Source organism: Lithobates pipiens, unplaced genomic scaffold, assembly GCF_037356315.1.
Source record: "Lithobates pipiens isolate NorthernLeopardFrog02 unplaced genomic scaffold, aLitPip1_a1.2 Scaffold_22, whole genome shotgun sequence".
Classification (NCBI taxonomy): Eukaryota; Metazoa; Chordata; class Amphibia; order Anura; family Ranidae; genus Lithobates; species Lithobates pipiens.
Genome location: NW_027507784.1, coordinates 257,308,849 through 257,325,925, shown reverse-complemented (window position 1 = coordinate 257,325,925; position 17,077 = coordinate 257,308,849). Strand labels below are relative to the sequence as shown.

Below are 17,077 nucleotides of genomic sequence, written 5' to 3'. Positions count from 1 at the left end.
GAGATCTTGCTTTGTGCCCAAGAAATATACAGTATATCACGAAAGTGAGTACATGCCTCACATTTTTATAATGTTTGTGTGGCCGCTATTATTTTCCAGCACTGCCTTAACCAATTAAGGACCGAGCCGCTTTCCGAGATTTGGTGTTTACAAGTTAAAAACAGTTTTTTTTGTTGTGCTAGAAAATGACTTAGAACCCCCAAACATTATATATATAATTTTTTATTTTTATTCTAACACCCTAGAGAATAAAATGGCAGTCGTTGCAATACTCTCTGTCACACTGTATTTGCGCAGCGGTTTTACAAGCGCACTTTTTTGGGAAAAAAATACACATTTATGAATTAAAAATTAAGACAACAGTAACGTTATCCCAATTTTTTTTATATTGTGAAAGATAGTGTTATGCCGAGTAAATTGATACCCAACATGTCATGCTTTAAAATTGCGCCCGCTCGTAAAATTGCGACAAACTTTTACCCTTAAAAATCGCTATAGGCGATGTTTCTATAGGTTACATGTTTTGAGTTGAGGAGGTCTAGGGCTAGAATTATTGCTCTCACTCTATCGATCGCAGCGATACCTCACATGTGTGGTTTGAACACCGTTTTCATATGCTCATGTACGTGTTCACTTCTGCATGCGAGATTGGCGCATTTAACCACTTCAATATTGGGCACTTTCACTCCCCCTCCTTCCCAGACCAATTTTCAGCTTTCATCGCTGTCACACTTTGAATGAGAATTGCACAGTCATGTAAACATGTACCCAAATTACATTTTTTTCACACAAATAGAGCTGTTTTTTTGGTGGTATTTAATCACCTCTGGGGTTTTTATTTTTTACGCTACAAATAAAAAGACCGAAAATTTTCAAAAAAAATGCATTTTCTTAGTTTCTGTTATAAAATTTAGCAAATAAGTAATTTCTCGATAAATTTTGACCACAAATTATGCTGCTACATTTCTTTGGTAAAAATAACCCAAATCAGTGTTTATTTGGTTTTGGCAGTGATGGGGGGCAGACTGATTTTTTATGGGGACACTGAAATATAGTGTATAGGGACAGGGGTATCAGTGGTGCTTGGTGTACTATTAGTGGGGTGATCTGTAACAGCTCTCTGTGTAAAATCATCCTCACACAGAGAGCTGAGCTCTCACTGAGCTTGGTGGGGAGAACTGTCACAGAGACACCAGTCTCTGTTTACATTGTGAAGGCTGTGATTGGACACAGCCATCACGTGATTGGGAGGGCCAATCACAGCACCCATATCCCGATCTCTGCTCAGTTGGATTCTGTGATCATAATGATCACAGGATCGAGCCGCTGCATGCCTCGTGGGCCGCGCTGCAAGCACTCGTTCTGAGGGATGTTCCTGAACATCCCTCAGAACGAGGAAAGGACCACCCAGCCGTTTATGTGCAGTGGCCGGGTGGGAGGTGGTTAAAACATAATTTTTGTCGTTTACAAAAATAAATAAATAAACGTCTCATTAAGAGCTATGGGCCGAAGTGACATTTTGGCCTTGCTTCCACCCTGCAGTGGTATGGAGATAGGTGGGGTCCATCTTCCCAGGACACAGGATCCGATCGCCGCTGCCAGCGGCTTTGATGAGCGGTGGAGGGCACTGGAGCGCAGTGATCTTGCGGGTGAATCTGCCACAGAGACCACTTTTATCTGAAAGTAGACTGCCCGCTGAAGAAGAGGATACCAGGGTTATGGTAGCTAGCTGCTGCCATAACAACGATACCCCTCTTCAAAGTAGCAACGTATAGAAACGGTGGGCAGTCCGTGAGTGGTTAACCTTAACTTGGTTATGGAGTTTACAGGTTACCACTGGAGTCCTTTTCCACTCCTCCATGAGGACATCACAGAGCTGGTGGATGTTAGAGACCTTGTGTTCCTCCACCTTCCGTTTGAGGATTCCCCACATATGCTCAATAGGGTTTAGGTCTGGAGACATGCTTGGCCAGTCAATCACCTTTACCCTCAGCTTCCTTAGCAAGGCAGTGATCATCTTGGAGGTGTATTTGTTGTCGTTATGTTGAAATACTGCCCTGCAGCCCAGTCAGGGGATCATGCTCTGCTTCAGTATGTCACAGTACATGTTGGCATTCATGGTTCCCTCAATGAACTTTAGCTCCCCAGTTCCGGCAGCACTCATGCAACCCCAGACCATTGCACCCCCACCACCATGCATGGCTGTAGGGAAGACACATTTGTCTTTGTACTCCCCACCTGGTTGCCGCCACACACGCTTGACACCATCTGAACCAAATAAGTTTATCTTGGTCTCATCAGACCACAGGACATGGTTCCAGTAATCCATGTCCTGAGTCTTCTTGTCTTCAGCAAACTGTTTGCGGGCTTTCTTGTGCATCATCTTTAGAAGAGGCTTCCTTCTGGGACAACAGCAATGCAGACCAATTTGAAGCAGTGTGCGGCGTATGGTCTGAGCACTGAAATTGTACTTTAATTTCCCAGGGAATTTTTTTTTTTTTTTTTTTTTAAATAACGTTTTCTTTATTTTCATTAACAGCATAGGAAGATAAACAGTACAGAAGCGTAGTAGCAGCAATGCAATTACAAAACATAGCAAGGTCAGGAATAAGCACGCTACATGTGGTAACGGGCCACGGGCACATACAGCAAGGCATAATAATAATATAGTCGGGAAGTTTTATTTTAATTGCTGTATAGCACCTGAGATGTGTTTTACCTCAAAAACAATGTTGGAGAAAAAAGAGCAGAGCAGTGTGTTGCTGCTCCCTCGCTATGTTTTATGTGCTATATTTCATCATGTTCTAAGGCAGTAGGAGGAAAATGATGAAATAAAACAATGCAGAAGGTTATAATCAACAGATTGGATGTTGTCGGTTACTATCCTGTGTGCATTTTTCTGGGTTTTAATAAAACTATATAATAGCTGATTTCTTACAGGGGTAAAGGATTAGTTCACCTTTTCTGAAACAGCACCCTCCAGTCACCCATGTACTTGCCCTCATCAGCTGTCACTGCCCACACAGTCGGTGTAGTGGTTCAGGGATTTGAAACCTCCAGATTTCAACACTGCTACACCAGAAGCGTGGGCACTGATAGCTCATCACCAAACTACGTACAGTGGGGGCATGGGGAGGTTATAAGGTATTCACCTTTTTTATTTTTTCGGAAAAGGTGAACTTCCACTTTAAGTCACTAAGAAAGCAGAGACCAATTGTCAGCTTGCCAAGATTTCATGGGACTCTGGCAGGCAGATCTCCGTGCTTTGCTCTGCCTATAACATACAATAGTGTCAGTTCACTAAGCCTCAACTTATTTTACATGGGTTTATCATTTTCAGTTCACAAACATAAATACTGCATGGTTGTGGAATCTTTATTTGTCCACTTGAGCCAATTTTTAAATCTTGAAAGCCTTTATTTCGCAAATTATAATTATATTGTATCAACATCTGTAATGGCTTACTATTCATTTATCAGCATTGCCTGACTGTGCAACAGTATTGATAATTTAACAACCCCCTTCCCATGTGTTCAAGCTTTTTGAATTATGCCAATGCCTTTCTGTAAATGGCAGTGAGTAGTTCATGTTTAATGTGTTTTTCTTTTCTCTCTGTACAGTATCCAACCTCTTGGGACCTTGGACAAGACTGAATTCCAAGTATCTGAGCTATTAATCCTCAGTGTCAGCCATGTCTATTATGGACCATAACCCCACCACAGGGGTTGTTACAGTAATCGTCATCCTTATTGCCATTGCAGCCCTTGGTGCCTTAATCCTGGGTTGCTGGTGTTATCTTCGCCTGCAGAAGTTCAGCCAGTCAGAGGATGAGGAGAGTATTGTTGGGGAAGGAGAGACCAAAGAGCCCTTTCTCTTGGTTCAGTATTCCGCCAAAGGACCTCGGGTGGAGAAGAAAACCAAGCTAACCCCCAATGGCACTGAGTCTCATAGCTGAGTTCTCTATGTTTGATGACCCAAGAAAGCAGAACTACTACTGTGAAACTAGACCCCTGTCCTGGCCGGGAGGTGTATTCCCTCCCCAGCAGCCAGTCTACAGCTGACCATACTGCATTCATGCAGTACTCTTTCTTTCAGCCCTCTGTTTTCATACCATGTGTTACTTGAATGTGCTTCATCCTGCTTCAGTAGACGTCTTCCCTGGAATGTGAACTCCCGTCCTGTGACCAGTGTAAATAGCATTTTTATCCTTTATAATTTATCTTGATTTCCTAAAGCAAACTGTTTTAAGGATTGGATCTTCAGCGGGATCTCTTTCCAGTAGCAGTGACTAACACCCAAATGGAGAGTTTGCTTTACATACCTACTACATTTTCATTTCCTTTTTCCTTTAGACATGGAAAGAAGAGCAACATGATGCATGAGTTTATTGAAGTAGCTTTAAGCTTGGTAACTGTGGTGACACTGCCAGCTCTGGTGGCTTGACCTGCGGAGCCGGTGATTGGTTCCTTGCCTTATATCTTAAAGTGTACCAGGAGGCTCTCAGCAAGGAGGTGGCAGAGGAGCAGTTATGCAGATTTATTTTGTAATGCTAAAACAAACATTTTAGATTTTCACTACAATATGTACATTTGTATGTTTTTTTGATTCTTAAGAAGTTATTGTGTATGTATGAGTAATGCAGTAATATGGAATGTTTTTATTACTGTTTAATATTGGTAGGGTGATGCTGGGTAATGCTCTGCATTAGTTAGTCCCCCTGCCTCCACCACAACCATCATCGTTTTAAAGAAAGCACTAGTCTATTGTTGGATTGATTTTGGCTTTTTTTTATGCCAGATGACCACATTGATAGGCTATTAAAATGTATTAACTACACTTGTTTTTTATGCGACTATTGCCTAACCACTGTACATGTGGCATTTTGTTGTCTGAGATGAAAACAGGAAATTTATCATGCAATTGAGCCATGTCCCTGTGATGTCACTGGGAACTAGAGTACTGCCAGAGTGCATGCTTATGAAAATTGAATGGGTGAACTGCATAACTGCCATTGTTTTAGCCATGAGGTATGTGCACTGTTCTGTATGTAGGCACTTTCACTATGAATGATACATTTACTCTTGTGTTTGCGGCACTTGAAATGTTGGTAGTATGAGCAGGATACATTTACTCTATGTCCAGTTTCCAGCAGCATGGCCTGAACTTTCCTGGCTCTGCAGTATTCTGCATTGGGTTGTGCATCGTTGACCCATTGCTTATTTAGCCCATTGCTGAGCTGGTCTGTCATCTCCAAACAGCTCTCTCGTGGTGGCCAACAGAAGCTTTCTATTATTATTTATCAATACTGCCATTTTATTTATCATAGGCATTAAAGTCCAGCCAATTTACGCAGGATATACTGTACATTACATTAACTTCAGTCCCTGCCATCGAAGCATAAACAAGGAGGAGGGCCTTATCTCGCATATATACTAGGACCAATTTAGACATCAATCAACCTACCAGCATGTTTTTTTGGAGTGTAGGTGGAAATCCAACCACTGGAGGAAACTCCACACAAGCACAGGGAACCTGCAAACTCCATGCAGATAATGTTCTGGCTGAGATACCTACCAAGGGCCCCAGTACTGCAAGCCACTGTGAATTTGTTCAATGTATAATTCATAGTGAACATGTCAATAGTTGCAGCTACAGTATCTTTGTTTATTTAGCATTCAGACTTTTTTTGAGCAGTAAAAGAATAAAGCTCCTTTCACACAAAGTCCACTTTTGTTAGGGGATTTGTGAACAGATCCCCTGCTGATCAAAGCTGAACGGGATGGACGTCACATCTGTGCTTGTTCAGTAGACACGGGCAGACCCCTGTAGGCTCTATGGGCAGCTGGGTGTAAATGGACTCTGCAGTCCATTTACATCAGGTTTACAAAAATATAAAAGGGCACAGTCCCCTTTTAGGCCGGTGTAATTGAACACTTGCATTATGCAACGTCCATTTGCATTCACCAGCCCATAGGGCTCCATGGACCTTCCTATCTGGTTCCCCTGAAAAACTGCCCAGTAGAGCTAATCCGATTGTCTGTCTATGTTATAGGGCCCTAATAGTTACCAGGAACATGTGGCAATGAATAGCATGCTCCTGGGTACGTTATTTATTTTACACATATAAAGTGGTTTTATGAATGAACAAGTAGAGGGTATCTGCCACAAGAAATGGATAGGTGAACCACTTACTGTCTCTCATTTAAGGTGTGATCACCTTTAATTCCAGAGCTTTCACTTAAGATAATGCTTTTAAAAGTATGTTTTAGTAATACTAGGCTTGATTATATTACAGGGTGTCTTGTGTCTGCCTAAAATAAGAAATCAAGGGAATTTGAAAGAGTAATGGGAAAGGTTTGAGCCAAATGTATTTTAAACAGGAAAGAATTGTTTGCATGTCCCCATAAGTCTATTCTACTTTCACTCTGACATTCCACATCTGCATGCTATTCCTGAGTCAATGACACTGAAAATATTGAGGCTATTAAATCAGCATGACAGCCAGATAACTAGCATTTTAGGAGGAGCACAGTAATGGCAGCCTGTATATTGTTTCCTAGTACAGGTTTCCTTACATACACACAGGTCAGAGATTTAGTACACAGTATAAAAACACAGAGACAAGTTATTAGTAGCACAGTCTTGATGCTAGATCTTCAAAAGTTAGCTTTATAGAAATATAGCACCATTTATGTGCCACATTTCTCCTGCCTCCATTGGTAGATTAGACAAGTGATGGAGAGAGTGGTAGGCATCCTCGGAACTCCAGATATGGTGAAATTACAAATCTCATTGTGCCTCTGGTTGACAGCGGCTGCCAGTTTTGCAATGCCTCTTGGGACTTGAAGTTCCACAACATCTGGAGTGCCAAGAATGCTTACTACTCTGATCTAGCCTAACAGCTTTTCTTGTATTATGCCATTTAACTGCTCTGCTAGGTAAATGAAACCTGGGGTCGGTGGGGTCAAATTACTAGAGGCAAATAGACTGAATAAGCTATATGAGGTGAAGCTTCACTTTGCAAAGTATACCCAATCAAATGCAAGTGGAAAAAAAAGCAGCTTGCATCTGATTGGATGATGGACGTCAGCAGAGCTTCCCCTCATTTACTAATTTTCTATTTGCCTTTAGTAAATCACCCCCACGGTTTTCACCCCTTTATAGAGATACTGGTACTAAGCAGGCCTAGCTGGTGTAGCCTTAGCTGTGAATCAAATGCCATGAAATTTTAATTTAAATTGTGAATGATAATGTGGCAGCATATGAACACTTTTTCACCCAAGCTATTAAAAGCAGAATTCCATGTTTACTCTGGCTTTAAATACTTTGGTCCAAGCTGACTTAATTTAGCTCCAACGTCAGATGGTAAGTCGTCTGTACTGCTGAGGAACACAGTGATGCACACTATATGTAGCTGATGCTACTCCAGTAGAGTACACCACACACACACACAATGGTTGCATCAGTCAGTAAGGTAAATTAGACATTTGGGCCAATCGAACCATCTAAAGTCATAGTAAACATGGAATTCTACTGTAAGCTTCAGCATTTGTTCCTCCAGTGGTGTGATTCTGCCTGTGGTGGGGTCTGAGGGATCTCCATTGAAGACCACACCAAATTCTTACAGACAGGAGCAAGACAGTGCAGGATCTTTACCCTGGCGAATAAATTCATACCCCAAACATAGATTATTTTTTAATGGAGTTATCAGTCTAGAAATGGCTACTTTAATCTCTTTCGTATGTTAAATATAGCTGGTTTCAATCCATCCACAATGTAAACAATAATGTAGCTGCTTATTTGGATTCATTTTGACAGTCATAATAAAGGGAAGTGTTTTCTGAATTTCTTTCTGTTCAGATTATATTATATCTCTGCAGTAAATGCTATTATCTCCAGAATCCTTCTATAATAGGCTTTGGTTAGAGTTTATTGATACAGTTGTCATAAGCTCTTGCAATAGTTGACTCGATCAGTGACTGACAATCATGCACATTGCTGCTGGTAAACGGACATTTAGGAGCAGTACATGTACACAGGGTCGTTTCTAGGCAGTTGTTTAAAAGCATTTTTTGGAAAGCAAAAAAAATGCGTTCAGGACTGATGTTCAGAGGCATTTGAAACACCTGTAACAGCTTGTAAACACGGTAACTCGTGTTTAGCTGGGTTTTGTTTACAGGCGTATTTAATTTTTGACTATTTGAAAAAAAAATGCTTCTAATTGCAAACGCAGCAAAATTGACAGTTTTAAACGTCGGTTACTATCTGTCAAGTTAAATCGTTCAGGAGAGGTTGCGTGTACATTAAAGGCGAAGATCACTTTTTTTTTTGCTAAATCTCAGCTCCCCCATGTACCAATATAGCATTAATGTACTTGTTTTGCAAAAATAAAACAGTTTTCCATTAATTCTACGCAGACTTACCTCACTCTCTTCATAGCTTTTTAAACACACTGCGTGATTACTTCTGCCTTACTTCCTGGTCAGACTTTAGGTCATGACACCAGAAGGAGTTGACTAGCTGAGGGTAGATGATGCAGGGTGTGTGCAAATGAGATCAACTTGCCAACTTCTTCCTGTGTCATGACCTAAAATCTGACCAGGAAGTAAGGCAGAAGTGATGGAGCAGTGTGTTTAAACAGCTATGAAGAGAGTTGGGTAAACTGGTGTAGAATTATTGGAAAGCGGTTTTATTTTTGCAAAATAAGTACATTAATTGGTATATAAGGTAGCTGGGATTTAGAAGAAAAAAAAAGGTGAACATAGCCTTTGAGCCTGAGTTTCTGGTTTTCAATAGTCATGCAAATGTTAATTGAATAGGCTTAGTTATGTTAGCTTATTTATGAAAGGAATAGAACTGACTGCAGAAGCACTAAATTAAATTGATTAGGGCTGTGTCTTTACCAGAAACCTGCTGAATGAGCATGTATATAAACAGTGATTGTTTCTTGGAATTTAACCAGCTAACTGCCAAAGTTAATTTCCCCACCATCTGAGAATGGTCAGATTTGTGAATTGCTTTTTTCATATAACAAATATGGGCTGTTAACACCATATTATTTGTGAATATAGCCTAAAAGTGTTCCTGTATGTTACCAATTGTATCATTCATTTTTTTTTTTTTTTTATTACTGCTGACACCAGTAAGTTGCAGTCTCTGTTTTCAAAACCTTCTCATTCAGCAAGTATGGAATAAAGAGTTTACTTCACATTTGTTCTGGGTCTCTGATTGAGAAAGTGTCAAGAAATCAGAGCCCAGAGAGCATATCAGATGGATGTTGGTAACAGTATCTTCGGTTTCTTAACATGACAGGTTTAAGGGCCTATTCACACAAAAATTAACTGTGTTATAATGCAGCTGGGGGGGTAGTAGGATGACTGTGGTTCTGATGTGCCGGTCTTAGCACATCATGCTGTTTACTTCAGTGTGAAAGCTGAACTTTGAGGAAAGCTAAAAATTTGCTGCTTCCCTGCACTCCAGCAATCTAAGGTCCTCTAACATCAAGACTAATGTAGGAACCGGAGCCCTAAATTGGATGTGAGGACAGAAAGAGAATCTACTGCCAGTGGATAGAAGCATTATTTACAGGGGGAGTGAGAATCATGTAAGTAAAAGTGCTGTTACTGTTCCCTAGACCAAGGGTTCCCAACTCCAGTCTTCAAGTAACCCCAACAGGTCATGTTTTCAGGATTTTACGCAGATGAAAATGACTGTGGTAATTAATAAGGCCGTGAAACTGATCAAATCACCTGTGCAAAATAATGGGAGGTCTGAAAACATGACCTGTTGGGGGTACTTGGGGGCTGGAATTGAGAAATGCTGCCCTAGACTAAACGAGGATTCAACCCCTTACAGTTTCTGTTTCCCAGAGTTCAGCCTTAAATTCTGTTGGCTACAGCGTGGTAGATTGCATCACACCTTTCTGAAATAAAATACTGCAGGACGTACTTTCCTTCTTAGCGCACACTACCACAATGTGATGGTGTAAACTGACCTGAAAGGAAACAAGACATTTTGCCTTGAGGCGCAAGGCTGCAGCCCTCTGCACCTGGTGTAAATGAGCCCTAATGACTTTAGAATGCTAAATGTGCTGCAGAGAGACTGCCCTGCACATTTTACAACTGTTACTGTAAATTAACCGAGAGAAGAATGTGGAAAAGTTCTGGAAAATACATTTGCCAAAGTGAAATTTTAAATTCTAAGGAGATGATTTACTAAAAGTATACATTTCTATATCCTTCCCACAAAGAAAGAGGGGGACTTCTCCCTCTAACAGACTGGTCTTCCTGGTCTCTCCTATACGATCAAGCACACTGCATATGGGGGTTAGTCATTTTGGAGGTCCCTGGGCTTGCAGTTTCTTTTTCTTGGTTAGATGTTGACAACGGTGGCTTATTAACATCATACCTATTAAATCATACCACCCCTGAAAACCTGCCTTTCAAGGTGAAGCTTTTAGGGTCAACAGTATAATTGGACAGGGAGTAGTGACAAAAGTATAGTTTTGTCTACAGCATAAGAGCTCCATCAGTAACCCGTGTGTGCACCCAGGTCTTCTATTATAATAAAATATCCAATAAAAATTTCCAACGTGCTAATTATAAATAAGCGCACAGTTTTTCTTGCAAATTAGATCATAAGCCATTACAAAAAAATGACTGTTGTGAAGTGCTTTCTTCCAGTCCATAATATAGTACAGGTGTGGATCACCAAATGCTTTAGTGCATATAGCTGTGCCTACTCTCACCTGTAATAGTAAGCCAAGTAGCAGTCAAAGTGACTAACATTTTTGGTATGTTGGACCACTGTTGAGTAAGTATACATGTGATCCAAGCATGCTGGATATAATCAGGAACAGCCTGATACTGCTACAGAATTTACAAAAAATTGTGTTTATTTCCAACTGTATCCAAAATGATTAACTTTTTGAATAGCTCTATGGCTCCACCACAAGAGCAATCCCATCGCTGTTGACTGGATCGCTAACAAATTGCTTACCTGTTTTGGGTTGCTCCCTCGCTAGCCACACAGGAGCAATATTGCTCCATTGCTAGTGAAATAGGTTAGTGTGCCGTGGCCAACAAGGGAAAGCATCCATAGAGGTAAGTGGTAGCCTCTATGGGTTGATTCTGCTGTGATGTCAGCCTAATGCCAGCCATGATTGAGCAAATTTCTTTCCTCCAACCATAGGTTGGAGGGAAGAAAATTGTGTTGATGGGGGAAACCCTCCCACAGAATCATTGTGTTCCTCACAGTAATTACCCCCTGGCAATAGCCACATGCAAAATTCAACAGGCCTGTTGTACCCAAGTTAATTGGTCGATCAACTTGGGGACAATAAGCATGCCCATAGATGGTTAAAATCTCAGCCAGTCCCTGCTGAACCAGCCAAGATTAGAACAGGCTTAAGTGGAGTTAACAGTTGCTTGGATTCCAGAGGGAGAATTTCTCTTGCTGGTTATTTTGAAGAGCAACTAAAACATTTTTTATGAAAAGCACTTATCAAAAGAACACTGCCTGATCCCATTGATTTTATATAGCGTATTACTACCCCTCCTTCCTAGCCATGTTTCAGTGTCCCTGCAACCAAAAACATGGTTCTTTCACTTGCACCAATATGTCCTGGTGTTTCTTACAGGGGACCCGCTGAAGGGGCTTAATAAAAGGAGGAACTTGTTCACAGTTGGAGTTGTGTCATGATGGTATACAGAATATGTGGATGAAAGCTAATGCTTTGTCAGCAAAATGTCACACATGCAGAAAGACACCACAAGACATAAGTAGAATCAAAGTTTTATTTTCAAGTGAATTTTAACAGGATTTTGAAAGCTAGACATTTTTGTACTTGACTGTATGAAATCTGTGTTCATTGCCATGTGACACATAACCATTAAGAGCTCAGTAGTCATATCAAATAAAATGAAATCTGATTAGAATTGTGCCATAGAGATTTTTTTTTAAGGAAGCCATAATAATAAAGACATACAATAACAAACTTTGTTCATTCATGTGTTATCTTCTCTAATCACAAGAGGTATGTCATGTTTTGTCTTGCTACAATACTGTAGGCCAATGAAATTACATATTCATTTTTTACTATTAAGAGATACCTGCCACATTACATTTTTATGCAAATCAGATTATTGAAAATATATATTAATAGTAAACAAATTATTCCTTTTTATGATTGTTTTGTAAAAAAATTTCCATTGTCCTTAGATACAGTTTTTATAAAAAGTGGTCACATTCTTGGGTTTTTTTCATGTTTTTTCCATGCAAATTTTGTGGACACAACCAAGTATACATCCTATTTATTAAGACACACCTACAGTGGGGCAAAAAAGTATTTAGTCAACCACCAATTTTGCAAGTTCTCCCACTTAAAAAGATGAGAGGCGCCTGTAATTGTCATAGGTATACCTTAACTATGAGAGTTAAAATGTGGAAACAAATTCAGACAATTACATTGTCTGATTTTTTTTTGTCTGATTGTGGAAAGAATTTATTTGCAAATTATGGTGGAAAATAAGTATTTGGTCACCTACAAACAAGCAAGATTTCTGCTCTCACAGACCTGCATCTTCTTCTTTAAGAGGCTCCTCTGTCCTCCACTCATTACCTCTATTAATGGCACCTGTTTGAACTTATCAGTATAAAAGACACCTGTCCACAACCTCAAACAGTCACACTCCAAACTCCACTATGGTGAAGACCAAAGAGCTATCGAAGGACACCAGAAACAAAATTGTAGACCTGCACCAGGCTGGGAAGACTGAATCTGCATCAGGAAAGCAGCTTGGTGTGAAGAAATCAACTGTGGGAGCAATAATTAGAAAATGGAAGACATGCAAGACCACTGATAATCTCCCTTGATCTGGGGCTCCACACAAGATCTCACCCTGTGGGGTCAAAATGATCACAAGAACGATGAGCAAAAATCCCAGAACCACATGGGGGACCTAGTGAATGACCTGCAGAGAGCTCGGACCAACGTAACATATGCTACCATCAGTAACACACTACGCTGCCAGGGACTCAGATCCTGCAGTGCCAGACGTGTGCCCCTGCTTAAGCCAGTACATGTCTGTGCCCTTCTGAGGTTTGCTAGAGAGCATTTAGCATGATCCAGAAGAGGATTGGGAGAATGTCATATGGTCAAATGAAACCAAAGTAGAAATGTTTGGTAGAAACACAACTCGTCGTGTTTGGAGGAGAGAGAATGCCAGGTTGCAACCAAAGAACACCATACCTACTGTGAAGCATGGGGGTGGCAACATCATGCTTTGGGGCTGTTTCTCTGCAAAGGGAACACGACGACTGATCCGCGTACATGAAAGAATGAATGGGGCCATGTATCATGAGATTTTGAGTGCAAACCTCCTCTCATCAGCAAGGGCATAGAAGCGTGGCTGGGTCTTTCAACATGACAGTGATCCCAAACACATTGCCCGGGCAACGAAGGAGTGGCTTTGTAAGAAGCATTTCAAAGGTCCTGGAGTGGCCTAGCCAGTCTCCAGATCTTAACCCCATAGAAAACCTTTGGAGGGAGTTGAAAGTCCGTGTTGCCCAGCGACAGCCCCAAAACATCACTGCTCTAGAGGAGATCTGCATGGAGGAATTGGCCAACATACCAACAACAGTGTGTGACAACCTTGTGAAGACTTACAGAAAACGTTTGACCTCTGTCATTGCCAACAAAGGATATATAACAAAGTATTGAGATGAACTTTTGATATTGACCAAATACTTATTTTCCACCATAATTTGCAAATAAATTCTTTCAAAAATCAGACAATAAGATTGTCTGGATTTGTTTCCACATTTTGTCTCTCATAGTTGAGGTATACCTATGATGACAATTACAGGCCTCTCTCATCTTTTTAAGTGGGAGAACTTGCACAACTGGTGGCTGACTAAATACCGTATATACTCGAGTATAGGCCGACCCGAATATAAGCCGAGGCCCCCAATTTACCCCCAAAAAAACTGGCAAACTTATTGACTCGTGTATAAGCCGAGGGTAAGACATGCCTGTCCATCCCTGTGTGTGTGTCCGTCCATCCCTGTGTGTCCGTCCATCCCTGTGTGTCCGTCCATCCATCCCTGTGTGTGTGTGTGTCCATCCATCCCTGTGTGTGTGTGTCTCCATCCATCCATCCATCCATCCCTGTGTGTGTGTGTCTCCATCCATCCATCCCTGTGTGTGTGTGTCTCCATCCATCCCTGTGTGTGTGTGTCTCCATCCATCCATCCCTGTGTGTGTGTGTCTCCATCCATCCATCCATCCCTGTGTGTGTGTGTATCCATCCGTGTGTGTGTGTGTGTGTGTGTCCAGCCTACCTGTGTCCCGAGCCTTTGTCCCGAGCCTCCGTCCCGTGCCGAGCCTCCTTGCCTCCGTGCCTCGCCGCCGTGCCTTGCCTCCGTCCCGTCCCGTGCCGTGCCTTGCCTTGCCTCCGTCCCGTGCCCTCTTCGTCGGCGCCTCGGCAGCCATTGTAAAATTCAAAAGCTGCGCCGCCGCCTTCGCCTGTGATAGGCGGAACACTGAATTTCCCAGCAGCCTGTGTTCCGCCTATCACGTACATCGTATCATCCTCATCCGTAGTACGAGGATGATACGATGTCCGTGATAGGCGGAACACAGGCTGCTGGGAAATTCAGTGTTCCGCCTATCACAGGCGAAGGCGGAGCCGGAGGCGCGGCTTTTGAACTATAGAATGGCCGCTGTCTGTCTGCTCGACACGCTGATCGAGCGGGCAGACAGCGATGACTCGAGTATAAGCCGAGGGGGGCACTTTCAGCCTCAAAAAAGAGGCTGAAAATCTCGGCTTATACTCGAGTATATACGGTACTTTCTTTGCCCCACTGTATATCATCACAGGACAAAGTTATTTTCCAGTGTCACTTAATTAGCTAAATGGAGATCGCCTGTGTAGCTGTAGTAGAAATACATTTATCGGAGAGGTCAGACTTATAGTGAGTCGGTATCTTATAGCATGAAGATATAAGAAACACAGCAGCAGTCTAGCAGACACACACAACGTAAATAACCTTTCCAAGTCACAGAATACCCTTAAGCCCCCTACACACCAGGCTGAATGTCGGGAAGACATTGGCCAGTTTAAAAAAAACAAACAAAAAAAACAGCTGACATCCGCGACTGTGTATGGAAAACCAGCAGCTGGCCGACAGATCGCTGATCAGTGTTCTGGTGGGCCACCTCCTGTCAAACACAACAGCTCAGCGAGGGAGATCACTGTACTTACATTGCATAGGTAGTACAGCGGTTCCAACCAGAGCCGTCAGGTTTTTATTTTTGTTCAACCCAGCAGGTTGAACGAAAAATAAATTTGTAGTGTGGGCCAGGCTTTAAGAGTACAGGTAAATCAATAAAATGGATGGAGCTTGAAGAAATGAAAAGAATATTTGGTACAGCTTTAAATCAGCAAAGAAAAGGCTGTCTACCAAAACTGAGCAAGGATTCTCCAAGAGACCTATGCAATTTGCACCGAATCCACTGTCGAGATGCGTGAGCCGGTCACAATCTTCTGCTTTGCGAATTGGATGTGGAGAAAATCGCAATAGTATGAACCCAGCCTTATGAGGAGAATTTCAAAGGCTACTCGCGTGACATTTTTCCCACAGTTTGCCAGAGGTTTTGACGTCTGCTAGAAGTTGTTCCATGGTCTGAGAAGACCAAAATTGAGCTTTAGACTAAAATGCTATTTGAGATTTTCACTACTCACCAGCATATATACACTACACCTACTATTAAACATGGTGGTGCTTTCACAAAAGTGAAGCAGTAGTAAACTATAAGCCCATTTATTGGGTAGCAAAAAGGCAGTACAAAATTTAAAACCCTTGATTTATCACCGGGTATTGAACTTGTGTCAGTTCCTTGCCAAGTCTCAATACACAAATACTTTTGTGAATGATGGGCCAAATGGGTCAATGGTCTATGCACAAGTCATGATGGTGAGAGGTGTGCATTGTCTTTTGTGAATTAAATGAAGTTGGTGGCAGCAGCAGCATCATGCTACTGGGCTATTTTTATGCAGCAGGTCCTGGATGGCCTGTGAGGGTTTATATAATTTCAGGGAAACACTGCAATTTGCAAAAAACCTGAAGACAGCTTTGTCTTATAGAAAGCCAAAACTATAAAGTCCTGAAGTCCAGATCTGTAATCAATAGAGAATGTGTAGCTAGAATGAAGAAAAAAAAAAAAAAGGCTTCCCTCGTGGAGCAATATTATAAGGCGGGATAAGCCTAGTACACAAACGAGCTGAATGTCGGGCTGCATCAGCCGGTTAAATAAAAAACATCCGGCATTCGGCCCATGTGTACTGGTGTCAGCCTGAACAGCTAGCTTCTGTCAAAGGGGCATGACCGAAAAAGGTCTGCAGATTGGCTGCAGATCAGCACTCTCAGCCAATGGCTGAGAGCACTGACCAGAATGTTTTGGCGGAGGGAGTGGGGGGCAGCCCCCTGTCACAACACAATAGAACAGCAGGGGAGATTGTTGTACTAAAATTGCATAGTTCATGCAGAAGCTTCTCCTGCACAATCAGTTTTTTCTTTAGCCCTGCTGGGTTGGAAAAAAAAAAAAAAAGACTAGTGCGTATAAGGCTTTGGGGAGGCAGTGGAGCCCAGCTGTGCAAAGCTGATCAAGAATGTAATTGCTGACAAAACTGCATATACTCTATTCTGACTGCTAGGGTGTTTATATTGTTAAATTTAAAACACTTTTCAGATAGCATTTATTAATTTGACATTAAAAGCTTATTTTTGTTTAGTGAAAAAAAATTAAAGCCACTGTCATTCAATATTCCATGAACATAAAACTCGAAAACCTCTAAGAGGTGAATTCTTTTTCGGCACTGTACATGGATTGAATTACCAAATCAAATTTTCACATTAAAAGCAAAAAAAAAAAAAAAACCCCACAAGATCTTGCATATTGATCAATATTCGTTCTTAACCGTCCATGCTAAACATCTGCCCTATGATTTGACTGATTTGTACCAACACAGAAAATGCTTGCCGCTCAGTCAAACATAGCACTGCAGAATAGTTTTGC

The 17,077-nt window shown here is 41.6% G+C and overlaps 1 protein-coding gene across 3 annotated transcripts in view; it reads left to right on the top strand.

The window, feature by feature from the left end:
* The window catches only part of SNN (stannin), a 44,181-nt gene extending 32,186 nt beyond the window's left edge, over positions 1 to 11,995 (top strand). For all 3 annotated transcript variants that reach the window (XM_077448979.1, XM_077448980.1, XM_077448981.1), the window contains one exon: positions 3,621 to 11,995. In XM_077448979.1, the coding sequence (XP_077305105.1) occupies positions 3,692 to 3,955 (264 nt within the window). In that variant the 5' untranslated portion in view covers positions 3,621 to 3,691 and the 3' untranslated portion in view covers positions 3,956 to 11,995. The remainder of the gene's footprint in view (positions 1 to 3,620) is intronic.
* The last annotated feature ends 5,082 nt before the right edge of the window (positions 11,996 to 17,077 follow it).